This window comes from Nomascus leucogenys, chromosome 24, assembly GCF_006542625.1.
Source record: "Nomascus leucogenys isolate Asia chromosome 24, Asia_NLE_v1, whole genome shotgun sequence".
Taxonomy (NCBI): Eukaryota; Metazoa; Chordata; class Mammalia; order Primates; family Hylobatidae; genus Nomascus; species Nomascus leucogenys.
Window position 1 is genome coordinate 2,141,183 of NC_044404.1, and position 27,189 is coordinate 2,168,371.

At 64.7% G+C, this 27,189-nt stretch overlaps 1 protein-coding gene across 8 annotated transcripts in view; it reads left to right on the forward strand.

Moving 5' to 3' along the window:
* The window catches only part of AGRN (agrin), a 35,051-nt gene extending 14,025 nt beyond the window's left edge, over window positions 1–21,026 (forward strand). For 2 of the 8 annotated variants that reach the window (XM_030805348.1, XM_030805353.1), the window contains 37 exons: window positions 353–400; window positions 5,767–5,982; window positions 6,280–6,504; window positions 6,585–6,809; window positions 7,007–7,213; window positions 8,317–8,535; window positions 8,617–8,811; window positions 8,902–9,102; window positions 9,187–9,335; window positions 9,412–9,517; window positions 10,248–10,364; window positions 10,446–10,610; window positions 10,820–10,963; window positions 11,051–11,175; window positions 11,247–11,352; window positions 11,484–11,822; window positions 11,907–12,044; window positions 12,415–12,542; window positions 12,662–12,776; window positions 12,865–12,984; window positions 13,095–13,448; window positions 13,931–14,123; window positions 14,217–14,432; window positions 14,553–14,782; window positions 14,884–15,018; window positions 15,217–15,313; window positions 15,410–15,574; window positions 15,710–15,821; window positions 16,016–16,027; window positions 16,234–16,350; window positions 16,435–16,627; window positions 16,709–16,796; window positions 17,137–17,160; window positions 18,325–18,357; window positions 18,617–18,841; window positions 19,311–19,414; window positions 19,744–21,026. In XM_030805348.1, coding sequence (XP_030661208.1) covers window positions 353–400; window positions 5,767–5,982; window positions 6,280–6,504; window positions 6,585–6,809; window positions 7,007–7,213; window positions 8,317–8,535; window positions 8,617–8,811; window positions 8,902–9,102; window positions 9,187–9,335; window positions 9,412–9,517; window positions 10,248–10,364; window positions 10,446–10,610; window positions 10,820–10,963; window positions 11,051–11,175; window positions 11,247–11,352; window positions 11,484–11,822; window positions 11,907–12,044; window positions 12,415–12,542; window positions 12,662–12,776; window positions 12,865–12,984; window positions 13,095–13,448; window positions 13,931–14,123; window positions 14,217–14,432; window positions 14,553–14,782; window positions 14,884–15,018; window positions 15,217–15,313; window positions 15,410–15,574; window positions 15,710–15,821; window positions 16,016–16,027; window positions 16,234–16,350; window positions 16,435–16,627; window positions 16,709–16,796; window positions 17,137–17,160; window positions 18,325–18,357; window positions 18,617–18,841; window positions 19,311–19,414; window positions 19,744–19,901 — 5,744 coding nt within the window. In that variant the 3' untranslated portion in view covers window positions 19,902–21,026. Of the gene's footprint in view, window positions 1–352; window positions 401–5,766; window positions 5,983–6,279; window positions 6,505–6,584; window positions 6,810–7,006; window positions 7,214–8,316; window positions 8,536–8,616; window positions 8,812–8,901; window positions 9,103–9,186; window positions 9,336–9,411; window positions 9,518–10,247; window positions 10,365–10,445; window positions 10,611–10,819; window positions 10,964–11,050; window positions 11,176–11,246; window positions 11,353–11,483; window positions 11,823–11,906; window positions 12,045–12,414; window positions 12,543–12,661; window positions 12,777–12,864; window positions 12,985–13,094; window positions 13,449–13,930; window positions 14,124–14,216; window positions 14,433–14,552; window positions 14,783–14,883; window positions 15,019–15,216; window positions 15,314–15,409; window positions 15,575–15,709; window positions 15,822–16,010; window positions 16,028–16,233; window positions 16,351–16,434; window positions 16,628–16,708; window positions 16,797–17,136; window positions 17,161–18,324; window positions 18,358–18,616; window positions 18,842–19,310; window positions 19,415–19,743 lie in introns of those variants that run through there. The other 6 variants (XM_030805351.1, XM_030805354.1, XM_030805350.1 and 3 more) reach the window with 5 other exon arrangements.
* Window positions 21,027–27,189: the final 6,163 nt, after the last annotated feature.

Below are 27,189 nucleotides of genomic sequence, written 5' to 3' on the forward strand. Positions count from 1 at the left end.
AGCTGGCTACACTGAGAGCCGGCAGTTGGGGGTGGGGCAGGGCCTGCGGTGGACTCTTCCAGGGAAGCGGGGCCTGCCTGCACTCTTGTGGCTGGGGCCCCATCTGACAGGGGTCAGGCCATGACTGTTTGGCTGGTGGGGCAGAGAAAAGGAGGGACCTCTGTCTCAGACCTCAGCCAGCCCATGGGTCTGGGCTGGACCCTTCAGCGTCCCTGCCTCCCCAGCCTGGATCCCTGGGGCTGGGGAGGGGAGTGGGGGTGGGCAGGGGCGCCCCTTTCTAGGCTGGGCAAAGGGATGGGACAGGGAGGGGCCTGCTCAGAGGAGCCTAACTTGGGGATTTGTTTTCTTCCAGATAAACCTGGGACCCACTTCACTCCAGTGCCTCCGACGCCTGCTGATGGTGAGTGGGGCTGAGTTTGAGGGCCCTGGATGGGCTGTGGCACTCTTGGGAGTCAGGGGCCACTGGGAGGTGTGCACCCAGATGTGTTGAGTGTGTCTGAAGTGGGGAGGAGGCTGGACAAGGGCACATGGGTCTGTCCTGGGAGTCCACGGCGGTGGGCCGCGGTAGGAACTCGGGGTCTGGAGTTCCCAGCCTGATGGCACTGGAGCTCGGCTCTCACTTCTCTGGGCCTCAGCCCCCTCAGCCTCAAAACTGGGAACAAGTCCTGGGACCCACAGGTTGTGAGGTGATGTCAGACCTGTAGGGTGGGGCCAGAATCTGGTCGGGGGCTCCACTCCATTGTCCTCCTTTCTCCCTGTTCAGCAAGGAGTGGGGCTGGACAGAGGCTGGAAGTGGACAGGAGCTTGGAGGGAAGCCTGAGCTGGGGGAGGGCCCTGGCCTCATCAGCGACAGCTGTCTGGGGAGGGGCCTGGAGGGCCGGGGTCTGTCCCTGGGACTCTGCAGGCTGTCATGGGGGTGGGGCACAAGTGATGGAGGGGGCGGGCTGACCTTGTTGACCTGCTTTGTGAGGTGGGGCCTGTCTTCCCCCGGGGGTGCTCCTGGTGTTTGGGCCACTGTCACTGGGGTGGTGTGAGGGGAAGAGAGGAAGCGGTCAGCACTGCAGGGGAACACGGACAGGGGGACCCGTGGCTCCCTCGCCAAGCCTGGGGTCCTTTCCAGCAGGTGGAGAAGGAGCACCCAGGTTTTCTCTCAGCACCTGCCCCATCACTGGGTCTCACTTGAGTTCAGTTGCGTGTGTAGGGCTGTCTGTGCGAAAGCTGTGCTGTGAGGCCTTCCTGACCAGGACGTGGGGTGGGGAGGACGACCTGGGAAATCCTGAAGTGATCTGAAGACAGAGCCCTGGGCTGGATAGATCGTCTCGGCCACTTTCCAGGTCTTGGGAGTGGGGGATGATGGCTGGAAGAGGTGGCCAGGCCTTGGCAGGGGGCCCTGTGATGCCCACCTGTGCTGAGAGGTTGGGGCAGGGGTGGGGGCAGCTTGGGACGCTCAGTAGTCTGAAAGATAGGGCGGGGTCTTCCCTGGGAGTGTGGAGTTTAGGCACCTGGGAACCGGAGCTGGATTCAGGGGTGTGAGATGGAGGCACTCTGCTTCCTCGGCCGCCTGCCAGGCTGGGGTGACCTGTAGTCAGCTGTGCTTTGCTCCTGAAGCTGTACACCAGCAAGTGGGCAGTGGTTCTCCCACACTTGGCTACTCAACTCCTGGTCCCAGGGACTCTGGGCTGGGGCAGCGCTGGGCCTGGAGTGAGGAGCTGGGCAGTGGGAATGGGGAATGGTGGCTGTGGGAACCCGTCCTACCCCTGGGCTCCAGCCCTGCAACCTGTCTGTTGTCCCCCAGCCCCTGATGGCCCTCCAACACCCACCCCGCCACCCCACCAGGCTGTTCCTACGAGATCCCAAAGGCTCCTCAGAGCACCAGGCTTCTCTTGGACTGTGGGGAGAGGAGACCGGTCTGCATGGCCAAGGTGATTGAGGCCTCTGAGGGGCCTCGTCCCGGTGGGATTGCTGTCCCCCATCCTGAGACTCAGGAGCCCTGTGGGTCAGGGCAGCACAGCGCCATGGGTGGTTTGTGACCTGAGGCATTTGAGGGGACACAGGGTTGCAGGGGCCTGCAACGGGCTGGGAGAGCAGGTAGGTGAGCAGCTGGCTTGTCCTGGAAGACCCTCTCCCTCCTGGCAGCCCCAGGACTGGGGGCAGGAGGGTATGGACTCAGAGAAGGACCCAAGTCTTGCAGGAAGGGGCCTGAACCCTCCCAGTGGGCTGAGTCCTGGGGAGGAGGCAGGTCTATGCTGGTGGCTGGGGCCGGGCAGGTCCAGGGCAAGAACTGAGTTTCCGCCACCTGTGAGCCAGAGGCGTGGAGCCAACTGGATTTAAAGATGTGCTCAGGTGGGAGGTTCTCTCAGCGTCCTCAGCCTCTTTTCCTGACACCCAGAAGGCTGGGGAGTGTCTCCTTTTCTTTACACACTGCCCCCTTCACCTAGCCACAGCCCACTCTGCCACACAGTCACGGAGAGTTCCACACCAAGGCCATCGTGACCCACAGGCCACCTAACTGTGGTCACAGTTACCGGCCAGAGCTCACAGCAGGGCTGGGGCATCCTCTCCATCCCCCAGCCTACCCAGGACCAGGAAGGGAGTTAAATATACCCGCTCCTATAAAAAGCACTGCCGCCTCCAGCATTGCACATGGTGGGAGGTCCTGTCACGCTGCAGGAGAGTGGGTGGGGAGGGGCTCCTGCAGGAGGCAGAGCTAGGACAGGTGTGGCAGGACCCCCAAAAATGACCCATCGGGAACACAGGGTTCTCAGGGGCGTAGATGTGTCACCTGCATCTATGAGGGGCCGTGTGGGCAGGTGACCGGAGCACAGATGTGTCTGAGCCCAGCGCTGGCATTTCTAGCAGTGTGGCCTTGTCAGGCGGCCTCAGCTATGTCTCACCTTCCTCCTGCCAGCTGGCTGGGGAGAAGAGTGGCCTGACATCTCGGGGCGTGGTTGCCGCGATGCGCTGTGCCTGGCGGGTACGTGCGTGTATGCCATCACCACGTGCTCCTGTCTTCAGGTGATCTCATGTGGAGCCTCTATGATCCCCTAGGCCTGTGGGGACTCAGCACGGTGGTGGGAGCGGCCCCTCACCTAAGCTCGCAGTGTGAGCCGAGAATGGGGGGGTGGGGCTTCTTGGAGGCGCTGATTCCTGAGCTCACTCTTGAGGGGCAGATGTGTTTCCAGCCTGGATGGGGATAGGAGGGAGGGACCAGCACTGTGACCTTTAAACCCTGGGCTGGCCGGCAGTGTCACATCATCAAATGCTGTGAGGGAGATCCACCCCTACTCCACAGCTGGGGCCACATCCCAAGAGGAGCAGACTCTCTGAGGCCCTGGAGGCAGAGGGGAAGCGGCCAGGACCTGGCCCTGCACACCAGACAGGGATGGGGGGCCAGTGCTGAGCCTAGCTTCAAGGTTCCCCCCAGGTACCCAAGGTCTCTCCACTGCCCTGCCACACTGGTCCAGAAGCTGGTCACTCAGAGCCTGTCCCTAAGGTATCTCTAGGCTCCCATCCCAGAGCCTGCTCTCCATGCCCCTGCAAGCAGTCCAGCCCGGCTCACCCTGGTGAGCTGCCATCATCACCTTCTTCCCCAAGGCTGTCTTGGGTCGCAGCAGGACCTCGGGCTGGACTATGGAGGGAGCTGCAGGTCTTGGTGGATGAGGAGAATGCCGGCCATCCAGGAACAGTGCCCTTGGCCATGGTGTCAGGGCCTTGGGAGAGGTCCGGCTGGGCCAAGGTGACCATAAGAGGAGAAAGGCTCAGGAGCCCTGGTGCAGGGAGGTGACTGGGTCCTTGGCCATGGGGTTGGGACCTGGGGGGAACCATTGGTCCATAGATCCAGCCGAAGCCCAGGAGAACAGCTGGCTGGGCATCTGCAGGTGCCCGTTGGATTTGGACTGGGAGTCCCAGGGCCTTGGACAAGGCAGGGCCAAAGGGAGAGGGAGGTGCTGAGGAGAGAGAGAAGGGGAACCGGAAGGGAAGTGAAGGAGCCAGGGGTACATGTGGTTTGAGTTTGGTTTGAGCCAGGACCGGGGGAGGCCAGTGGTGATGACAGTCCTCATGACTGTACTTATGATGGTAGCAGACGGGCCACATAGTGCTGTGTACTGGGCACCCTCTAAGCTTTGCAGATACTGGCCCATTTAACCCACAATCCTAGGAGGTAGGTCCTATTGCTTCTATTCACAGAAGGGGACACTGAGGCCCAGGCAGGTGAGAACCTGCCCACATTCCCACAGTGGGTAATGCAGAGGTGAGCAGCCTGGCTGCAGGACCTGAGGTGGGAGAGGAGCAGAAGAGGGGTGGGGGCACAGCCAAGGTTTGGGGAAGAGGACAGGGATCTGGCGGGGGGAGCATGGGTAGGTTGCAGGGATGGCAGGCTGACGGCCCTCACTCAGCCTTCTGGGGTGGGGGCAGGGACACCCAGACAGACAGCGCCAGAGCCTAGGGTGGGCTGTTGCCATAGCAACAGCTGGCTCCAGCTCCCAGTGCACCCACCTTCCTTGGAGATGGGGGGGTTTCCTCCTGCCCCATTTCGCGAGCCTGCTGGGAAGTGATGGGTGGTAGCCACCCCTCTGACACGACTTATTAATGATAATTGGACCCAATTAAACATTTATTAAATCCAGACAGCTGCAGCCCCTAATGGGCCCTTCCCTGATCCTGGGTGGGCCATGCTAGGGGTGGGGGTGCTCAGGATGGGCTGCCGCAGGGGGTCTGGGTTTTAACGTGCCTAAGGCAGCTTTGTTGGGCCACGTTGAGATCTGGTGATGGGATGTGTGTCAGGCGCTGTGGTCTGCAACAGTAAGAACCAAAATGGGCAACAGTTCCTGCACCTCTCCAAGAAGGAAGGTCGCTTTGACAGAGAGTGAGGGGAATGGAGGAGGCAGGAGTGAGGTGGGGGGCCAGGGGGACGCCCAGGGAGGAGGGGGCATGTGGATGCCCCAGGGATCCCAGGGAGCGATGGGAGGCTGCAGAAGAGCACAGGCCTGCCGCGGGTGGGGGGCTGGCCGGGAAGAATAGGAGATAGTAGAGGCGGAGCCCGGGAATTTGCACTTCTCCAGGGAAGCTGGGGAAGAGTTGGGGAGAGGGAGGCAAGAAGATTCCCCACCCATCTTAGGCGCAGGGAGCGGTCAGGGAGGCGCCAGAGGTGGGTCAGAGCTGTGACCTGGCCTCACACCCGGTCCCCGTGGGGCTCTCAGGTCCCTGAGGGCTGGACACGGGACCTGGGTGGACCCGGGCGGGAGGCGGCAGGGCTCAGGTGTGCTGGACGCTGCAGCAGCACGGGAAGGGGCTCTCCATGCTCCATGGGGTGAATCGGTGAGGGGCTCCGGTGCCGATGTGGAAGGAGCTCCTGAGCAGAACTGGGGCCTGGACTGCTTGTGCCTGAGTTGGTTTCGAGGCGTCTCTGCTTTTCGCTGGGGGCCCACGAGGTGGGTGGGAAGTGGGTGCTCGCCCGCGCCCGTCGCAGAAAGGGTCCGGTGCCGCCTGCGGGAGACGCCCCTCTCCGCGGCTGCAGGGGCGGGGTGGGGGAGAATGGTCATCCCTGGAGAGGCCCGGGGCTGGCGGGAATCCTCGGCGGGCGGGGTCTGCGAGGGGCAGGGCCGGTCCTGTGAGCGCACGCACGCGTGTCCGTGTCCGTGGTGGACTCCCGATGTGGCGCGGGGGGGTGAATGCGCGGGCTGAGAGCACGGCAAGGTCTCGCAGGCTTGTGGACGTGGGTACGGTCTCCTCGGCACCCTGAGCTTTCTCCCCCACCCGCCCCAGCGTGCCGGGGAATGCTGTGCGGCTTCGGCGCCGTGTGTGAGCCCAACGCGGAGGGGCCGGGCCGGGCGTCCTGCGTCTGCAAGAAGAGCCCGTGCCCCAGCGTGGTGGCGCCGGTGTGTGGGTCGGACGCCTCCACCTACAGCAACGAATGCGAGCTGCAGCGGGCGCAGTGCAGCCAGCAGCGCCGCATCCGCCTGCTCAGCCGCGGGCCGTGCGGTGAGCGGGGCGGGGCCGGTGCCTGGGGCGGGGAGGGGCGGGGCCTATGAGATGGAGCGAGGCTGGGAGGGGCCTCGGGGCCAGTGGGGTGGGGGCAGGGGCGGGGCCCGGCGGGAAGGAGCGGGGCTGGGAGGGGCCAGTGGGGCGGGGGCAGGGGCGGGGCCTGCGGGGCTGGGAGGGGCCTGGGGGCGAAGCGGGTCGGAGAGGGGAGGGGCGGGTCGGAAAGGGGAGGGGCGGGTCGGAGAGGGGAGGGGCGGGGAGGGGACGGCCCGTCTGACCGGCAAGTCCCGCACGCAGGCTCGCGGGACCCCTGCTCCAACGTGACCTGCAGCTTCGGCAGCACGTGTGCGCGCTCGGCCGACGGGCTGACGGCCTCGTGCCTGTGCCCCGCGACCTGCCGTGGCGCCCCCGAGGGGACCGTGTGCGGCAGCGACGGCGCCGACTACCCCGGTGAATGCCAGCTCCTGCGCCGCGCCTGCGCCCGCCAGGAGAATGTCTTCAAGAAGTTCGACGGCCCTTGTGGTGAGCGCGGCGGCGGGCGCACGGCTCGACCTCTGTGGGCGCGCGGCGACAGCGTCCTGACTCCTGCCCTCGACCCCCAGACCCCTGTCAGGGCGCTCTCCCTGACCCGAGCCGCAGCTGCCGTGTGAACCCGCGCACGCGGCGCCCTGAGATGCTCCTACGGCCCGAGAGTTGCCCTGCCCGGCAGGCGCCAGTGTGTGGGGACGACGGAGTCACCTACGAAAACGACTGTGTCATGGGCCGATCGGGGGCCGCCCGGGGTCTCCTCCTACAGAAAGTGCGCTCCGGCCAGTGCCAGGGTCGAGGTGAGCGGCTCCCCCGGGGCGGGCTCCGGCCTGTGCCAGGGTCGAGGTTGGCGGCTCCCCCGGGGGCAGGCTCCGGCCTGTGCCAGGGACGAGGTGGGCGGCTCCCCTCTAGGAGGGCCGCCTGCTCCCTGCACATCCCAGGGCAGGGATGGAGGGTGCTCCGGCCTTCCCATGATCCCCTCACCCCTGCACCCTAGACCAGTGCCCGGAGCCCTGCCAGTTCAATGCCGTGTGCCTGTCCCGCCGTGGCCGTCCCCGCTGCTCCTGCGACCGCGTCATCTGTGACGGGGCCTACAGGCCCGTGTGTGCCCAGGACGGGCGTACATATGACAGTGATTGCTGGCGGCAGCAGGCCGAGTGCCGGCAGCAGCGTGCCATCCCCAGCAAGCACCAGGGCCCGTGTGGTGAGCGCCCCGGGGCGGAGGCCAGGCGGGGTGGGCTACTCCTGCGTCAGTCCTTGCCTGGACATCACGTGCCATCTTCATCCATCACGCTCCTCTTGGGGTCCTGGGAGTCGGCCAGTCTCTCTGGGAAGGCTCTGGGGAGGGTGGAGGCTGTGTGTGGAGGGTACCTGGATACCTGAGGGCTGGTGAGGCAGAGGCGGGGCCTTGTCCGGGCTCCCTGGTCCCTGCCCTCAGCCATGCCCTCCCTGGGAGTCCTCTGGCCTGTCGGCGTGTCTCCACACTGTAAGCACAGACTGTTGCGGTGGGCAGGCTGGACATAACACCAGGGTCCTCACTCTTGGGACATGGGCAGCCACCGGCCCTTTTGGAGGCAGTGTCAGGACTTGAAGGGCCAGGGGGAGGCAGTGGCCATCGTGTCCTGGCAGGCCTGGCTGCCGTGGCTCTGCCTGCCTGTGTTCGTCTTGGTCAGTTCGCCCATCTTCTGGTCTTTCTCTCTGCGTCTGTCTCTTCTCTTTGGTCTCTTCTTCCCTGTCGGCTCCGCCTCTTGTGTCTTCCAGCCTGACCTACTGGCAGGATGAGGTGCCGTGCCTGCCCGCCAGGAGCCCGCAGCCCGAGGTCTGCCCCCGGTGCGGCAGGGGGGGTGGCTTGCTGCTGCCTGGCCTTGTGGTCCTCAGAGCAAGTGGACAGACACCTTCTCCCCCGTGCAGCCCTGGGTGTGACTCTGGGGTGCAGGCTCCTCCCACCCACAGAAAGCCCCCCACATGCATGGGTGTCCTGGGGATGCTGGTGGTCAGGGGTCAGTGGCCTGGGCAGGCTGGGGAAGCCTGGCCCTCCCATAGCCTGCTGTGGACAGTCAGGAAGCCCCAAGCTTGGGGGCAGCCCCGCCCACAGCCACCGGGGACTCCTGGGTGTGTGTTCCACTCGCCTCTGCCGCGTGTCTGTCCCTTTCTCTGCCGTGTCTGAGGTGCATCTGGCCCTTCTCCTGTGTTCTCTCTTCCTCCACCATCCCCTCCCTGGGAGAGGGACTGCTGCGTGGGGCTGGGGGCTTTGCCTGCAGCTGAGGGGGGGCTTGTGGGCCCACTGAGCACCTGTGTCCTCCCCAGACCAGGCCCCGTCCCCGTGCCTCGGGGTGCAGTGTGCATTCGGGGCGACATGTGCTGTGAAGAACGGGCAGGCAGCGTGTGAATGCCTGCAGGTGTGCTCGAGCCTCTACGATCCTGTGTGTGGCAGCGACGGTGTCACATACGGCAGCGCGTGCGAGCTGGAGGCCACAGCCTGTACCCTCGGGCGGGAGATCCAGGTGGCGCGCAAAGGACCCTGTGGTCAGTGGCGGGTGAGGGGTCTGGTGGGGGTCGGGGAGAGGGAGGTTCCCGGTCACCATGGTGATGGAAGCCCCTCCCCAGACCGCTGCGGGCAGTGCCTCTTTGGAGCTCTGTGTGAGGCCGAGACCGGGCGCTGCGTGTGCCCCTCTGAATGCGTGGCTCTGGCCCAGCCCGTGTGTGGTTCCGACGGGCACACGTACCCCAGCGAGTGCATGCTGCAGGTGCACGCCTGCACACGCCAGATCAGCCTGCACGTGGCCTCAGCTGGACCCTGCGGTGAGTGAGGCCGTGGGGCCGGGCGGGCCAGGATCCTGTGCCTCCCTCAGCCTGGGCCTGCCGACCCCTGCCTGGCTCTGTCTCCTGCAGAGACCTGTGGAGGTGCCGTGTGTGCCTTTGGGGCTGTGTGCTTGGCAGGGCAGTGTGTATGTCCCCGGTGTGAGCACCCCCCGCCCGGCCCCGTGTGTGGCAGCGACGGTGTCACCTATGGCAGTGCCTGTGAGCTACGGGAAGCCGCCTGCCAGCAGCAGACACAGATCGAGGAGGCCCGGGCAGGGCCGTGCGAGCAGGGTAGGCCGGGGGACGCTGGCGAGAACTGCTGGGCTCCGGCCTTGGCAAGAAGGTCCTGGGTGACCCTGCTCCCCTTCCCCGCAGCCGAGTGCGGCTCCGGAGGCTCTGGCTCTGGGGAGGACGGTGACTGTGAGCAGGAGCTGTGCCGGCAGCGCGGTGGCATCTGGGACGAGGACTCGGAGGACGGGCCGTGTGTCTGTGACTTCAGCTGCCAGAGTGTCCCGGGCAGCCCGGTGAGCCCTGTACCCCTGGCTCTCGGCGGGCGGCGGGGACGAGGCTGCGGCCGCTCACACTGACACCACCCTCCAGGTGTGCGGCTCAGATGGGGTCACCTACAGCACCGAGTGTGAGCTGAAGAAGGCCAGGTGCGAGTCACAGCAAGAGCTCTACATAGCGGCCCAGGGAGCCTGCCGAGGTGAGCCGGCTGCACGTGGGGTCTTAGGCACAGGCACAGCGGCGTCTGGGTTTCCGCGTCTGGCATGTGGGCGTGCCTGTGTGCTGCGTGGGCCCTGGTGGGCGTGTGTATCGTGTTGTAAGTGAGCATCGTCCAGTGTTGGTGCATGTGCACATTTGTGCAGCTGCGTGTGTGGGCGTGTGTGTCCCTCAGTCAGTGGGCATGCACCAGGCCAGGCCTCAGTGCTGGGAGGCAGCATGAACCATGCGGGGCTCCATCCTGTGGGCACTTTCTCTGCATACGTCAGTCCAGTCAATGTATCACATTAATTAGGTAAAAGTTGTGCCCGGTGTGTGTTATGCACGTGCACAGATGTGTGTCTGCAGGGGGCGTTAACTGTACGGTTTGGAGGAGTGTGGGTGAGAATGCATGCTGACGTCTTCAGATGTCTGTTTCTCGATTTGCAAAGATGCTCATCTGCGTGTGCACAGCTGTGTGTGTGTGTGCACACAGCTGCGTGTCCGTGATCTTTGGATGCTCTGTGTGTTGTGTGTTTGTGGACCTGCATTTACAGACATGTCCTTGCGTACAATGTGGGACCCTCACCTGTGTCCTCAGCCCCAGGCTCCTCTGGGAGCTGGGATCGGGAGGGCTGAGTGGTGACGGTGGGGGTAGGTGGAGGCAGAGTGGCTGGGCCCAGGGTGGGTGTCCAGTACTGCATGAAATCTGAGTCCCATACCCTTCCCTGCAGGCCCCACCTTCACCCCGCTGCCGCCTGTGGCCCCCTCACACTGTGCCCAGACGCCCTACGGCTGCTGCCAGGACAATATCACTGCAGCCCGGGGCGTGGGCCTGGCTGGCTGCCCCAGTGAGTAGCAGAGCTCAGCCCTGACCCCGGGCCGGGTGCGGCTGTGCGGCCACGTGACCTCATCCTGCCCTGGCCTTGCAGGTGCCTGCCAGTGCAACCCCCACGGCTCCTACGGCGGCACCTGTGACCCAGCCACAGGCCAGTGCTCCTGCCGCCCAGGTGTGGGGGGCCTCAGGTGTGACCGCTGTGAGCCTGGCTTCTGGAACTTTCGAGGCATCGTCACCGATGGCCGGAGTGGCTGTACACGTGAGTGACAGGACCCAGGACTGGCCACTGGCTATGCCCGCCTACCTGTCCACCCCCATCACTGTGCCCCTCCTCACCTGCCCAGGCCTTGGCCTGACCCACACGTGGCTGGGGGCTGGGCAGAGCCAGGGTTGGGGACCAGGCTCTGGAGGAGGTGGGGAAGCCTGTCCAGGTGCGGACATCAGATTCCTCCCCGATTTCCCCCAAAGCCTGCAGCTGTGATCCCCAAGGCGCTGTGCGGGATGACTGTGAGCAGATGACGGGGCTGTGCTCGTGTAAGCCCGGGGTGGCTGGACCCAAGTGTGGGCAGTGTCCAGACGGCCGTGTCCTGGGCCCCGCGGGCTGTGAAGCTGGTGAGTGAGGGCCAACGCTACCCTGCGGCTTCATGGGGTGGGGTGGGGCCGCCCGAGCCACAGAGGTTTCCCATGCCTGTGCCCCAGATGCTTCTGCGCCTGCAACCTGTGCGGAGACGCGCTGTGAGTTTGGTGCGCTGTGCGTGGAGGAGTCTGGCGCAGCCCACTGTGTCTGCCCGATGCTCACCTGTCCAGAGGCCAATGCTACCAAGGTGAGGAGTGTGGAATGTGACGGGGAGTGGGGAGGAGGCCTCGCCGTGAGCATGCTTGTTCTCTGCCCCAGGTCTGTGGGTCAGATGGAGTCACATACGGCAACGAGTGTCAGCTGAAGACCATCGCTTGCCGCCAGGGCCTGCAAATCTCTATCCAGAGCCTGGGCCCGTGCCAGGGTGAGGCCTGACGGCCACTGCCCCAGAACTGACCAGGAAGGCCTGACGCTGCCCTAAATCCAGCCCCACCCGCCCTGAGCCACCCGACCCTGTCCCAACCAGTCCCCCCGCCAACCTCCCTCTCCTTGCAGAGGCTGTTGCTCCCAGCACTCACCCGACATCTGCCTCCGTGACTCTGAGCACCCCAGGGCTCCTCCTGAGCCAGGCACTGCCGGCCCCCCCCGGCGCCCTCCCCCTGGCCCCCAGCAGCACCGCACACAGCCAGGCCACCCCTCCGCCCTCATCACTACCTCGGACCACCGCCAGCATCCCTAGGACCACTGTGTGGCCCGTGCTGACCGTGCCCCCAACGGCACCCTCCCCTGCACCCAGCCTGGTGGCGTCTGCCTTTGGTGAATCTGGCAGCACTGATGGAAGTGGCGATGAGGAACTGAGCGGGGACCAGGAGGCCAGTGGGGGTGGCTCTGGGGGTGAGCAGGGATCAAGGACTTGGGGTGTGTGGGCAGGCGCCGAGAGGTTCCACTAGAGCCTGGGCTCAGAGCATGTCTCCCCAGGGCTCGAGCCCTTCGAGGGCAGCAGCGTGGCCACCCCTGGGCCACCCATGGAGAGGGCTTCCTGCTACAACTCTGCGCTGGGCTGCTGCTCTGATGGGAAGACGCCCTCGCTGGATGCAGAGGGCTCCAACTGCCCCGGTGAGTGGACGGCTGGGCGAGGGGAGTGTGAGGATCAGCCTGGGCTCGGCCGAGGTGCTGCCCCCTCGCCTGGGCAGCAGGTCAGTGCCGGGGGTTATGGTCTTGGGACTCGGCCCCCTCAAACACGTGTGTGCCGGGGACCCCACGCCTAACCCGTCTCTCTCGTTGCAAGCCGGCGTGGCACACTGCTCCGAGGAGTCCTCCTGGTAACCAACACCAGCCCCACCCTGGGGTCCCCACTAACCTCATGACCATCTGACTAACATCCACCTTCCCGTGCACCCGCGTGGCTTGCTGCTGGGGCCTGTGCCCGGGCCAGCCTGGATGCCAGGCAGATGCCAGGCAGGGCCTCACTGCACCTCCCCCACAGCCACCAAGGTGTTCCAGGGTGTCCTGGAGCTGGAGGGCGTCGAGGGCCAGGAGCTGTTCTACACGCCCGAGATGGCTGACCCCAAGTCAGAGCTGTTCGGGGAGACAGCCAGGAGCATTGAGAGCACCGTAAGATGGGGGGCGCAGCCCCCACACACCCACTGGCCTTCCTCCCCAGATACCCAGAGCAGCACCAGGGCAGCCCGGCTTGGGCAGCCCCCCAAGTCCTTGCCTACCCCCTGCCACAGCTGGACGACCTCTTCCGGAATTCAGACGTCAAGAAGGATTTTCGGAGTATCCGCTTGCGGGACCTGGGACCCGGCAAATCCGTCCGTGCCATTGTGGATGTGCACTTTGACCCCAGTGAGACCCCCACCCCGGACCCTTCCTGGGAGGCAATGGGTGGGGGATGCCTGGGCCTCTGCCATGCTCAGAGCTCCCTCCTCCCCAGCCACAGCCTTCAGGGCACCCGACGTGGCCCGGGCCCTGCTCTGGCAGATCCAGGTGTCCAGGCGCCGGTCCTTGGGGGTGAGGCGGCCGCTGCAGGAGCACGTGCGATTTATGGACTTTGGTGAGCGCCAGGCCACAAGCCACAGCCTACCTGCCCCCTCCTCTGCCCCCGCCCCTCACCCCTTCCTGGCCCTGCCCTCGGGAAACCCTAACAGCTCCATGTGCCGGCAGACTGGTTCCCTGCGTTTTTCACGGGGGCCACATCAGGAGCCATTGCTGCTGTAGCCACGGCCAGAGCCACCACTGCGTCGCACCTGCCGTCCTCTGCTGGGACCCCTCGGGCCCTGCACCCCAGTCACACAAGCCAGCCCGTTGCCAAGACTACGGCAGCCCCCCCCACACGTCGGCCCCCCACCACTGCCCCCAGCCGTGTGCCCGGACGTCGGCCCCCGGCCCCCCAGCAGCCTCCAAAGCCCTGTGACTCACAGCCCTGCTTCCACGGGGGCACCTGCCAGGACTGGGCCTTGGGTGGGGGCTTCACCTGCAGCTGCCCGGCAGGCAGGGGAGGCGCCATCTGTGAGAAGGGTAAGGATGTCCACTGCAGGGGAGGGCGGGGAGGCAGCGGGGTCAGGGCAAGGATTAGGGATGGGGCTAAGCCACCATCAGGCTTTGAGTTGGATTAAGGCGGGGTTACGGCCAGGCACGGTGGCTCACGCCTGTAATCCCAGCACTTTGGGAGGTTGAGAGGGGCGGATCACCTGAGGTCGGGAGTTCAAAGACCAGCCTGACCAACATGGAGAAACTCAGTCTCTACTAAAAATACAAAATTAGCTGGGCGTGGTGGTGGGTGCCTGTAATCCCACCTCGTGAGGCTGAGGCAGGAGAATCGCTTGAACCCGGGAGGCGGAGGTTGCGGTGAGCCAGGATCGCACCACTGCACTCCAGCCTGGGCAAAAAGAGCAAAACTCCGTCTCAAAAAAAAAAAAAAAAGCAGGGGGCGGTTTCAGGGATAAAAGTGGGGAATCCTCGGAGCTTTTCCAGCCAGCCCTCCCGGTCGCCCTTTGCAGTGCTTGGTGCCCCTGTGCCGGCCTTTGAGGGCCGCTCCTTCCTGGCCTTCCCCACCCTCCGCGCCTACCACACGCTGCGCCTGGCGCTGGAATTCCGGGCACTGGAGCCTCAGGGGCTGCTGCTGTACAATGGCAACGCCCGGGGCAAGGACTTCCTGGCGTTGGCGCTGCTAGATGGCCGTGTGCAGCTCAGGTGGGCGGGGTGGGGGCAGGGCCAGGGCAGCTCAGGTGGGCGGGGTGGGGCCGGGGCTGGGCGATGGTCCTGAGTACCTGCTCCCGCCCTCAGGTTTGACACAGGTTCGGGACCCGCAGTGCTGACCAGTGCTGTGCGGGTAGAGCCAGGCCAGTGGCACCGCCTGGAGCTGTCGCGGCATTGGCGCCGGGGCACCCTCTCGGTGGATGGTGAGACCCCTGTTCTGGGCGAGAGCCCCAGTGGCACCGACGGCCTCAACCTGGACACAGACCTCTTTGTGGGCGGCGTACCCGAGGACCAGGCTGCCGTGTGAGTACCCTGGAGGGTGGTGTGGCCCCGACCCTGACCCCGGCCCTTTGGGGTCCCGGTGTGCGAGGTGGCTTTGCCTGTGGCCCCTGAGCCCTGACCTAGTGTACCTCCTGGTGGCAGGGTGCTGGAGCAGACCTTCGTGGGCGCCGGCCTGAGGGGGTGCATCCGTTTGCTGGACGTCAACAACCAGCGCCTGGAGCTTGGCATTGGGCCGGGGGCTGCCACCCGAGGCTCCGGCGTGGGCGAGTGCGGGGACCATCCCTGCCTGCCCAACCCCTGCCGTGGCGGGGCCCCGTGCCAGGCCCTGGAGGCTGGAAGGTTCCACTGCCAGTGCCCGCCCAGCCGCGTCGGTGAGGGTGGGGCTGGGGCAGGTGGGAGTGGGACCCCGGGGCCTGTGGGCGGTACCCAACCAATGCCTCCTGGGACCTTGGTCCCGTCTTCCTCCATCCAGGACCAACCTGTGCCGACGAGAAGAGCCCCTGCCAGCCCAACCCCTGCCATGGCGCAGCGCCCTGCCATGTGCTTCCCGAGGGTGGTGCCCAGTGCGAGTGCCCCCTGGGGCGTGGGGGCACCCTCTGCCAGACAGGTCGGGGGCATGGGGCTCTCAGAGCCGGCCGGGGGTGGGGGGGGTCGAACGTTTGGGCGGGTACAGGTTCCAGGTAGCATTGCAGTCAGGATGCGGCTCAGTCTAGTTTGGGTCTTGAGTTAGGCTCCGCACACAGCTGGCGTGGGGTGCAGGAGGCCCCGGGGGTCAGGACTGAGGCCTCAGTGACTCTCCCTACAGCCTCGGGGCAGGACGGTTCTGGGCCCTTCCTGGCTGACTTCAACGGCTTCTCCCACCTGGAGCTGAGAGGCCTGCACACCTTTGCACGGGACCTGGGGTCGGTGGGGCAGGAGCGGGGGGAAGGGCCGGCCCCCACCTCCGTCTCTCCTGTGGGGAGGGGACGGCGAGACACCCCGACTCCCCATGACCCCAGGGAGAAGATGGCGCTGGAGGTCGTGTTCCTGGCACGAGGCCCCAGCGGCCTCCTGCTCTACAACGGGCAGAAGACGGACGGCAAGGGGGACTTCGTGTCGCTGGCACTGCAGGACCGCCGCCTGGAGTTCCGCTACGACCTGGGCAAGGGGGCAGCGGTCATCAGGTGGGCCGGCAAGGGTGGCTCGGGGAGGCCTGGGGCACTGGCCCGGGGCTGGGGCACCAACAGGTCGCTCGGGCCCTGGGTGGTCGCGTGGCCGGTGGCGGCCAGAGCCCACTCACGCCGCCCCCTCTTCACCAGGAGCAAGGAGCCAGTCACCCTGGGAGCCTGGACCAGGGTCTCACTGGAGCGAAACGGCCGCAAGGGTGCCTTGCGTGTGGGCGACGGTCCCCGTGTGTTGGGGGAGTCCCCGGTGAGTGCCCTGGGCCGTGAGGGGGCTCCCGCTGCCACCTGCTCTTCCTCCTCGGGCGGTAGCCCCGCCCCTGCCGATGCTCACGGAGCTGTTTCTCTGTCCTGTTCTCTTGGCCGCCTGCCCTGTCCTCTGCCTCCTCTGCCTCCCTGCTCTCTGCTCTTGCTCTGCAACCCCACCCGCTCTTCGGAGGCCAGAAATCCCGCAAGGTACTGTCGGCCTCTCATCCGCTCACCGTCTCTGGCGCCTCAACCCCTAGGGTAGCCCCTTCCCCACCAAGGACCCTGCCATTTCGGTGTGATAACGCTGCCCCTAGATAGGCAGTGGGCAGGTGGGGCGGGTGCGCGCAGGTGCCTGGGCCCTGGGTCTGCACCGTGGTGGGCTCTGCACAGCCCCTCACCTGCTGTCCCCGCAGGTTCCGCACACCGTCCTCAACCTGAAGGAGCCGCTCTATGTAGGGGGGGCTCCCGACTTCAGCAAGCTGGCCCGTGCTGCTGCCGTGTCCTCTGGCTTCAACGGCGCCATCCAGCTGGTATGTGGGGGCGGGGCGTCCCACCAGGGCCTCCAGGGTGGGCGGGGTGGCAGGCGGGATGAGGCTCTCACCCTGCCCCTGCAGGTCTCCCTGGGAGGCCGCCAGCTGCTGACCCCAGAGCACGTGCTGCGGCAGGTGGACGTCACATCCTTTGCAGATCACCCCTGCACCCGGGCCTCAGGCCACCCCTGCCTCAATGGGGCCTCCTGTGTCCCGAGGGAGGCTGCGTATGTGTGCCTGTGTGCCGGGGGATTCTCAGGACCACGCTGCGAGAAGGGTGAGCCTGGCACAGGGCAGGGGGCACAGGCTGGACAGGCCCGGAGCCCACGAGGCCCACCCTCACATGCCTATCTCACAGGGCTGGTGGAGAAGTCGGCGGGGGACGTGGATGCCCTGGCCTTTGACGGGCGGACCTTCGTCGAGTACCTCAATGCTGTGACCGAGAGGTAACGTGCCATCCTCTGCTGGCTGCCAGTCTCGTCTGTGCCCTCGGGGCGGGACACCAGACCCCCACACACCCTCGCTCCGAGGCCAGGAGGGGACGGCCCGGTGCTGCCACCTTTGTCCTCCCGCCTCTCACCTCCCAGCCCTCCAGCCTCTCGCCTCCCAACCCTCCAGCCTCTCGCCTCCCAGCCCTCCAGCCTCTCGCCTCCCGGTCCTCCCGCCTCTCACCGCCCGGTCCTCCCGCCTCTCACCTCCCGGTCCTCCCGCCTCTCGCCTCCCAGTCCTCCCGCCTCTCACTTCCCGGTCCTCCCGCCTCTCACTGTCTGTCTCTTTGTTTCCAAGCGAACTGGCCAATGAGATCCCCGTGTGAGTAGAGCTCAGCCCCCACCTGCTCCCTCTCCCACTCCTCCATCCTTCCTGGTGGGGAGCACAGTCCTGAGCCCCCGGGGAACTTTCCATCCCTCGTGGCGGAGGATGGGGGTCTGGCACTATTTGGCTGCAAGAGGCTGTTTCCTGTCTCAGAAGTGCAGTCGCCCCTCCCAGGGCACAGGCCGAGGGTCGCCCCACAGCCAACCCCCACCACTGAGGCTGTACACACCTGTGTGCATATGCATGCATGTTCGTGCCCGTGTGCACGTCCGTGTGTGTGAACATGCAGGTGTGTCTATATGTGCGTGTCTATATGGGGTGGTTGTGCAAGTATGTGTGAATATCCAGCCGTGTGTGTGCACGGGTCCATGTGTGTGTGTATATGAGGGAGACATGCAGGTGTGTGTCCGAGTGTATGCATGGGTCCGCGTATATGCGTGTATATATGGAGGGATATGTAGATGTGTGTGTGTGCAAACAGGTGTAAGTGGGGAGCATTCAGGTGTGTCCGTGTGTGTTCATGTACACGTGTGTATGTGTGTGAACATGCAGGTGCGTGTGTGTCCGTGTATAGGTTTGCATGCATGCACACACGCATGTGTGTACTGGGGCATCCAAGCCCCTGGTCTCCACTCCATACCACCCTATGCCTACCTCCTTGATCTCTGCGCCCAGCCTTGACCGTGCTCCCCTGCTGTCTGCACGTGGGTGTCTGCATGTGGGTGTCTGCGCCCTCACGTGTCTCGTGTCTGCCCTCACGTGTCTCATGACTGCACCCTCACGTGCACATGTCTGCACGCGGGTGTCTGCACCCTCATGTGTCTGCGCCCTCACGTGTCTCATGTCTGCACCCTCACATGTCTCGTGTCTGCACCCTCACGTGTCTGTGCCCTCACGTGTCTCGTGTCTGCCCTCACATCTCATGTCTGCCCTACCCTCACGTCTCATGTCTGCGCCCTCACGTGTCTCGTGTCTGCACAGTGTCTGCACACGCATGTGTATGTGTCCCTGCTGGGCTCTTTGGTGGGCGGGCCGATGATCCTCGAGGTCACGCATGTCTTCTGTGGGTGCCTGCTCCTTGCACCCCACAGTGTTGAGACGGGTTTGCATTGGCCCCGCCTGTCCCCTGCTCACCCACCTCCCTCTCTTCCTGCTTCTAAGCCCCGAAACTCTGGATTCCGGGGCCCTTCACAGGTGAGCACGTGGCAGCAGTGCCTGCAGACCCCCGGCTGGCCCATCTGTCCTCCCGCCCCTCTCTCTGATCTCTCTCTGCCAGGCTGCCCCCGTCTCCATCCCTCTTCTCCCTCCCACTGTCGGTGTCTGCCCACCAGCCACCCCTGGGTCCCGTCACAGCCCTTGTGGCCTCTGCAGCTGGAGCCCTTGTCCTCCTGCCTCCCCCACCCTGTCCTGTTGCCACCTTCCTAGAGGCCCTGACCTGCCCTCTGCCCTCCAGCGAGAAGGCACTGCAGAGCAACCACTTTGAACTGAGCCTGCGCACTGAGGCCACGCAGGGGCTGGTGCTCTGGAGTGGCAAGGCCACGGAGCGGGCGGACTACGTGGCGCTGGCCATTGTGGACGGGCACCTGCAGCTGAGCTACAACCTAGGCTCCCAGCCCGTGGTGCTGCGTTCCACCGTGCCCGTCAACACCAACCGCTGGTTGCGGGTCGTGGCACATAGGTGAGTAGGGAACCCAGCATGCTGAGAACAGTGGCAAGGGCTGCCCAGACTTGCCCAGCTGGACTGTGTCCAGTCACTTGTGGCCGGGGTCAGGGAGGACACGCCTTGCTGCCTGAGCCAAGGTCACTGCCAGTGGGAGGACGAAGGGCCGAGAAGATGCAGGAGAAGCAGTGATCAGTTTCCAGGTCTGAAAGGCATCCCGGCCCTGCCCAGAGCCTGCCGGGGGTCGCTCCGGTCCGAGCCTGGCCGTCGCCTCCAGCAAAGCTTGAGCTGCAGGAATGTCCCCGGCCTTGGCTCCCAGTGCCCTCCTTGGGGTCAAGGCCACCTCATCCTTGCCCCCAGGGGTGACACCTGGGTGGTTTCCCAGGCTGAGGCACCTGCAGAGCATAGGAAGGATGCAGGGCTTATGGTCTAGAGGAGGCAGGGGGAACTCTGGGCCCTCATGGTCTCCCCCTCCCTGCACACCCAGGGAGCAGAGGGAAGGTTCCCTGCAGGTGGGCAATGAGGCCCCCGTGACCGGCTCCTCCCCGCTGGGCGCCACGCAGCTGGACACTGATGGAGCCCTGTGGCTTGGTGAGTGTTTGGGGGAGACTGGAGAGGGACGCCCAAAGGTCTCATGATATCCGAGGGACAGACTCCACCCCCCAGCGCCCGCCCTTGAGTCAGGGTGCATGTGAGCCGGCAGGCTGGGCTCTCCCAGGGCTGCATGTGAGCCGGCGGGCTGGGCTCTCCCAGGGCTGCATGTGAGCCGGCGGGCTGGGCTCTCTCTTATCCCGCTGTAGCCCCTGCAGTTCCCAGTGCTGTGGGGCCTGGAGGCGGGTGCCCAGGCATGGCCCCCCTGCTGGTCACCTGCTCATTGGGGTGCCCATCAGCATCACTGACTCCCACTGTCTGTGCTGCAGGGGGCCTGCCGGAGCTGCCCGTGGGCCCAGCACTGCCCAAGGCCTACGGCACAGGCTTCGTGGGCTGCTTGCGGGACGTGGTGGTGGGCCGGCGCCCGCTGCACCTGCTGGAGGACGCCGTCACCAAGCCAGAGCTGCAGCCCTGCCCCACCCCATGAGCTGGCACCAGAGCCCCGCGCCCGCTGTAATTATTTTCTATTTTTGTAAACTTGTCGCTTTTTGATATGATTTTCTTGCCTGAGTGTTGGCCGGAGGGACTGCTGGCCCGGCCTCCCTTCCGTCCAGGCAGCCGTGCTGCAGACAGACCTGGTGCCAAGGGATGGACAGGCGAGGTGGCAGCGTGGAGGGCTCGGCGTGGACGGCAGCCTCAGGACACACACCCCTGCCTCAGGGTGCTGAGCCCCGCCTCGCACTGCGCCTGCCCCACGGTGTCCCTGCCAGGAAGCAGCCCCAGCTCCTGAATCACCCTCGCTCCGTCTGGCGGGGCTTGTGTCCCAGAGAGGAAGGTGCTGCTGAGGTCTGATGGGGCCCTTCCTCTGGACGACCCCACAGGGCCTTTCCTAGCCCCCATTTGAGCTGCTCCTTCCTGTGTGTACTCTGGACCCTGCCTTGGCCTCCTGTGCCAATACTGTGACTTCGAAACAATGTTACTGCTGGGCAGCTCTGCGTTGCTCCCGTGCTGCCTGCACCAGCCCCGGGCTGCTGAGGAGCAGAGGCCAGACCAGGGCCGGTCTGGGTGCCCTGACCCTCAGCTGGCCCTGCCCAGCCACCCTGGACGTGGCCGTATCCCTCTGCCACACCCCAGGCCCTTCGAGGGGCTATCGAGAGGAGCGCACTGTGGGATGGGGTTGACCTCTGCCACCTGCCTGGGTATCTGGGCCTGGCCACCGGCTGTGTTCTTCATGTGTTGATTTTATTTGACCCCTGGAGTGGTGGGTCTCATCTTTCCCGTCTCGCCTGAGAGCGGCTGAGGGCTGCCTCACTGCAAACCCTCCCCACAGCATCAGTGAAAGTCGTCCTTGTCTCAGAATGACCAGGGGCCAGCCAGTGTCTGACCAAGGTCAAGGGGCAGGTGCAGGGGTGGCAGGGATGGCTCCGAAGCCAGAAATGCCTTAAACTGCAACGTCCCGTCCCTTCCCCACCCCCAGCCCCAGCCCCAGCCCAGTCCTCCTAGGAGCAGGACCCGATGAAGCGGGCGGCGGGGGGGCTGGGCGCTGTGTTACTAACTCTAGTACGTTTCTGTGTCGATCGCTGTGAAATAAAGTCTGAAAACTTTAAAAGCATTGCTTGTGTCCATCCTCACCAGCGCCCTGGCCCGTTCGTTGGCTTCTTGCTCAGCTTTGTGGTGGGAGCACAGACTTGGAGGTCCCTTGGGTGGCCCTGGATGGAGCCAGGCCCTGCACAGGGCTCCTTCTGGCTGATGAGGCCCTGAGTGGGGAGCACACACTGCTGAGCACTGTGGGAGGCCGTGGAGGCAGGAGGCTCTCTGGCGTGTGCGTGTGGGTGCGTGTGCCTGCTCTCCGGCATGCACATGTGGGTGTGTGTGCATGTGGGTACGCGTGTGTGTGGGTGCACGTGCCTGCTCTCCAGCGTGCACGTGGGTGCGTGTACGTGTGGGTGCGTGTGCCTGCGCACATAATTGGCCCACGTCTGTGTCAGAGCACAGGGTTGGGAGGAGGCTGCACCCAGGGCTGGAAGGGCCTGGGGGGAGCCAGGGTGTGTGGGGCGGTTGGGTAGCCTTTTCACTGGCCCAAGTGTGCAGAGCCAACCCTTGGCACTGCTGGAAGCCCCTAACTAGAAACCCCTGGGGTAATTGGGCTCCTGGACTCCCTCTAACCTGCTTCCTAAATTCGTGTGTGGGTGAGGGCACTGCAGAAGCTGAGCCTCGGAAGGTGGCGGTGGCTCACACCTGTCATCCCAGCACTGGGAGGCTGAGGGCGCGGTGGCTCACACCTGTCATCCCAGCACTGTGGGAGGCTGAGGCTGGAGGATCACTTGAGGCCAAGAGTTGGAGACCAGCTTGGGCAACATAGTGAGACCCCATCTCTACAAAAAAATTTTCTTTAATTAGCCAGGCGTGGTGGTACACACCTGTAGCTCCAGCTGCTCGAGAGGCTGAGGCAGGAGGATCACTTGAATCCAGGAGGTTGAGGCAGCAGCAAGCTGTGATTGCACCACTGCACTCCAGCCTGGGTGACAGAGCGAGAACTTGTCTAAAAAGCAGCTGGTGCCCAGCACCGGCAGATGTGAGCCCTGGGGAGAAGCAGGGGAAGAAGGGGTGGGGTGTGCAGCCAGCTGGGTGGCCCTTCACAAACTGCTGGCTCTTATGAAAAATAAGTGTACTTTTCTATTTTGTATTATTGATTAAAAAAAAAAAGGGCCGGGCGCGGTGGCTCACGCCTGTAATCCCAGCACTTTGGGAGGCCGAGGCGGGCGGATCATGAGGTCAGGAGATGGAGACCATCCTGGCTAACACGGTGAAACCCCGTCTCTACTAAAAATACAAAAAATTAGCCGGGCGAGGTGGCGGGCGCCTGTAGTCCCAGCTACTCGGGAGGCTGAGGCAGGAGAATGGCGTGAACCCTGGGGGGCGGAGCCTGCAGTGAGCCGAGATCGCGCCACTGCACCCCAACCTGGGCGACAGCAAGACTCTGTCTCAAAAAAAAAAAAAAAAAAAAAGGCCAGGTGCACTGGCTCCCACCTGTAATCCTAGCACTTTGGGAGGCCGAGGCGGGTGGATCACGAGGTCAGGAGTTCAAGACGAGCCTGGCCAACATGGTGAAACCCGCTCTCTACTAAAATACAAAAACTGGCTGGGCATGATGGCGGGTGCCTGTACTCCCAGCTACTCCAGAGGCCGAGACGTGAGAATTGCTTGAACCCAGGAGACGGTGGTTGCAGTGAGCCGAGATCATGCCATTGCACTCCAGCCTCGGTGGCTGAACGAGACTCCGTCTCAATCAAAAAAAAAAGAAAACCACAAAAACATGGAAATAAGAAAATAACACCAATGGCTGGGCACATTGGCTCATGCCTATAATCCCAGCACTTTGGGAGGCTGAGGCAGGCGGATCACCTGAGGTCAGGAATTCAACACCAGACTGGCCAACATGGTGAAACCCTGTATCTACTAAAAACACAAACATCTAGGCGTGGTGGCAGGCATCTGTAATCCCAGCTACTCGAGAGGCTGAGGCACGAGAATCGCTTGAACCCGGGAGGCGGAGGTTGCAGCGAGCCGAGATTGCACCACTGCACTCCAGCGTGGGCGACAGAGCGCGACTCCGTTTCAAAAAAAAATGAAAAAGAAAAAGAAAATAATACCCATAAGTTCCACACCCAGGAGGTTCCATGAGTCTGGGCGTTTGCTTTCTGGGCCTTTCATCACTTGGTCCTCTGGGGACATGCTGACCGACCCTGTGTGCCTGGCAGGTGTCAGGCACTGGGGGTCAGGGAGGAGAGAGTCCAGGAGCGGTGGCCCACAGGTCGCTGACGGTGGGGGGCCAGGGTGGGGGCAGACTAACTTTGGGCTTCAGGAAAGGTCCAGGGAAAACACGCCCAAACCCAGACCCGAAGCATGAGCAGGGGGAGGGCAGGTGAGGAGGCCAGAGGTGGGGCATGTGGTGTGGGTCCATCGGACGGTGTGCAGGGCCCTGTGGCTTGACAAAAGGAAGCTTTCAGCAGGAAGCGGAGGGCCAGCGTGCAGGACAGAGGCCACAGGTCAGAGCGGCAGGGGCTGGACAGAGATGGGCAGGGCAGGTCCAGCGGGGCTGCGTGGGCCTGGGGAAGAGAGCTGGGGGCGCTGCCTGAGGGGCTATGGAGGGCTCCTGGAGGGCTCGAAGCAGAAGGCCACCAGATTTCATGAGGTCGCCCCTGGCTGGGACAGGGTGCTCGGCTGCAGGGGGAGCAGAGGGAGGGATTTGGGGGAGAATGGGCGGGTCGAGGGGGGTGAGAAGAGGCGCTCAGGGAGGTGGAGATGGAGCTGGAGCCACCGGAGCTTTGGGTGGATTCGCCCTGATGCGTCTGGAGGGATGGCTGGGCTGAAGAAGCTGGGGTCCCCTGAGTGGGGTCCAGGGGGCCGAGGGGTGCCAGGCAGGGAGAGGCCGGGCTGAAGCCTGGGGCAGGTGCTCCTGCCATAAATGGAGGAGGGAGGAGGACCTCAGAGAGGAAGAGAAGGGGGCGCAGAACCAGGAGAGGGAGTTTGGGGAGCAACCGCTGCGGAGCGCGCAGGACCCAGAGGACTCAAAGGGGACCTGGAGGGTGAGGAGGCCTTCCGTGGCCGGGGGTGAGGAGGAGGGAAGCCGCGCGGGCGGAGAGGCGCTGGTGGGTCCCAGGTTGGAGGCTGTGGGTCTGAGAGGCAGAAGCCCAGGGGAGCCCGGGGCCACCCCTGAAAAGGATGGCAGCTGAGCGCAGGCGAGGGAGAGGCGCCCGTGCCGGGTCAGGCCGCGGTGGGAGCTCGACTCCGGAAACCGGCGGGCCTGGGGCTGGGACCTGCAGGAAGGCGGACGCGGCACAGCCAGGGAGGCCGGTCCTGCCGGCCCCGCCCCGCCCCCCAGCCTGGAGCGCCCCCCCCGGCCCTGGTCCGCAGTGGAGGCGACCCCGGAAAAGCCAGAGGGTCTTGGAATGGAGCGCGGGACGGAGCCGCCTGCAGCGCCCGCGACCCGCGACCCGGCTGCCCGCGGGACCCCCGGCTTTGAAGCGGGGACGGCCGCAGCTTCTGCCTGCAGCCCAACCTCCCAGGCGCCCGGCAAGACAGGCTGGCGCGGACCCTTTAAGAAAGCCGGGGGCGTGGCCTCGGGGCGGGGACCGGGTAGTGGCCTCGGGGGGAGGCTTCGGGGGCGGGGCCCAGGCAGGGCCTGCGCGGAGCTGCCAGAGGGTGCGGCCTCCCAGAGCGCTCCCAGAGCGCACCCAGAGCGCCGGCGAGCGGCGCGGTGAGACCCTCGTGCAGAGAGCCCGGCGCACGGCGGCCCAGAATCCTGGACCCCAGGAGAAGCGCCTACGGCCCCGACAGGTGGGCGTGGCGAAATGCCACCTGGGACCTCCTCGCGCTCCCAGCTGGGTCACCCCTCAGACCCGGGGTCCTGGACGCCTGCCCTCCTCCACCCGCAGGCCCTGCCAGGACACTTTGGTCCCCGGCCCGCCAGGCCTGGCCTCACTCAGGCGGGTGGAAAGGGCTGCAGATGTTGGACCCGGGTGAGGGTCAGCAGCGCCCCGACGCGGGGGGAAGGTGTCCTGCGGGTGGCGGGCACAGCCTCTCCCTCTGTCCCCTTACCCCGTGCCCTGCTCCAGACTCCCTTTTGGCCACAGGGGATGCAGTCTGTTGGGGGGCACCTCGCTTTTCCTAGTCCTGAAACTGAGGCAGCAACACCAGGGGATCCTGGAGGTGAAGTCTAATGCCCTCCCCACCCAGACGTGGCCTGCCCACCTGCCAGGACCAAGTTCTCTCTGGAGGACTCATTTCCCTGCCAGACCCCCTGGGGGCCCAGTGTAAAGGGTGGGATCCCTGTCTGGCTGGGGGGCTCAGGGCCAGATGTGCGTGGGAGTTGGGACAGGCCAGAGGTTGGGCCTGCTTCCTGACTCCAGGGAGAGGGGGGCGGTACGTGTGCGGCAGCCAGGCACTTCCCGCCCTTTCTGCGGAACCCCTGCACCCTGCGCGTGTGCGCACGTGTGTAGGCTCACCCTGCAGCGTGCATTGGCGGTCAGTCGGGAGCTTCAGAGGTGACAGCCACTTGTCACCTCTTCCCGGCTCCAGGCGCAGGACCCAGAGCCCCTCTGGAGCTTGGGGCTTGGCGAGCCTGGAGCTCACAGCAGTTGCTCTGTGACCCTGAGTGATCCCCTGATTCATGAAGGAACCAACACGGCTCACAGGGCTTCTCCTGGCCTGAACTCAAGGTCCGTAACCCAAAGTAGAGACCCTTGACCCACCCCTGCCCAGCAGTGCCCGAGCAGTCAGGGGCCGGGATCACTAGGGCTGAGGCCCAGGTGTGTGTGAGGAACCCAGGCAGCCTCCAGCAGGGTCTTGGGCCTCTCAGGCGCAGGAACAATGGACTGAGTTGGATCACTAAGAATCTGTTGGCCCAAAGCCCTGTGCCTCTCATGTTTAGCGTCCAGCCAGAACCCAGGAAGGAGGAGGCTGCCTGTGTACTGTCCGTCTCAGGGACTGGTTGGCAGGACCCCTGGGCAGAGTGCTGGTGCTCAGGGAGAGCCATGTGCCTGTCATCGGCCTATGACCCGGGGCCTGCCTGGGAAAGCCCCGGGCTGGACTCTGCCGCAACCTGCCATCCCCTCCGTGCCCCACCCTGGGATGACCATTTGGACTGTCACTCCCCTGGCCCCTGAGACCCTGCCCACAACCCCATCAGGCCTGGGCAGTCCCAGCCAAATCCCGGGGTAGAGCCCACACCGCTGCCCCCAGCACCCTCCTTGTGGGCTGCAGGCCAACGTCACCTCTGGGAACACCACTTGGCCCTGGGGCTCCTATGCAGCCGGGCAGGGCTGGCAGGGTTGTGCCTGGTGTGTGTCTTGCTGCAGTGCTGGTGTCTGGGTCCTGGGCCCCTCAGGGGTGGGCCCGCCGAGCTCCTGGGTTCCCTGTGCTTCAGGGGCTGGGGAGGCAAACGTGGCCGTGGCTGGTGTTGGAGGTAGAGCCCACCTTGGTTGTGGTTCCTCCAGGCCCCTGAGGGGTCAGCCCTGGGGACTGCAGAAGAGACCTTGAGGTTCTAGGGAGGGAGGTGGGAAGGGCACTTCCCGTGCTCTGAGACCCTCTGCCTGGTCTGCACACACTGCCCCGGCATGGGGGAAAGCAGCCCCCATATCGTGTGTGTGTGTGTGTGTATACGCAGCCCCCATACTGTGTGTGTGTGTTTACGCGGCCCCCATACCGTGTGTATATGTGTGTATGTGTTTGTGTGTGTTTGTGTATGTGTGTGTGTATGTTTTGTGTGTATATATGCAGCCCCCATACCGTTTATGTGTGTGTATGTGTGTGTTTGTGTGTGTATATGTGTTTGTGTGTGTGCATATGCAGCCCCCATACCGTGTGTGTATGTGTGTGTGTGTTTTTGTATGTGTGTGTTTGTGTATGTGTGCATGTGTTTGTGTGTGTGTGTTTATGTGTGTGTGAGTGTGTATGCACATTGACAAGCCATTCACGAACCCTCCAACGCATACTTCTCCTTAGGGGGAGTCCCAGTGTCCCAGGGCTGGAGCCATCACCCCTGCAGATCAGACGCCAAGATCAGGGCCATGCAGGGAGCTGCAGCAGCTGGTGGCCAGTCTGGGTCAGGCTGACCTCTCGGGTGACCTCATCTGTCTGGTGTCATTAGACCTGTCGGGGGACCTTGGGGGCCTGAAGCCCACTATGTCCTGCCCACTGCCAGTCCCCCCGCCCCTCCCGCTGTGGGTCACGCCACCAGGGCAGAGCTGAGCCACTGGCCTACACGGAGCCAG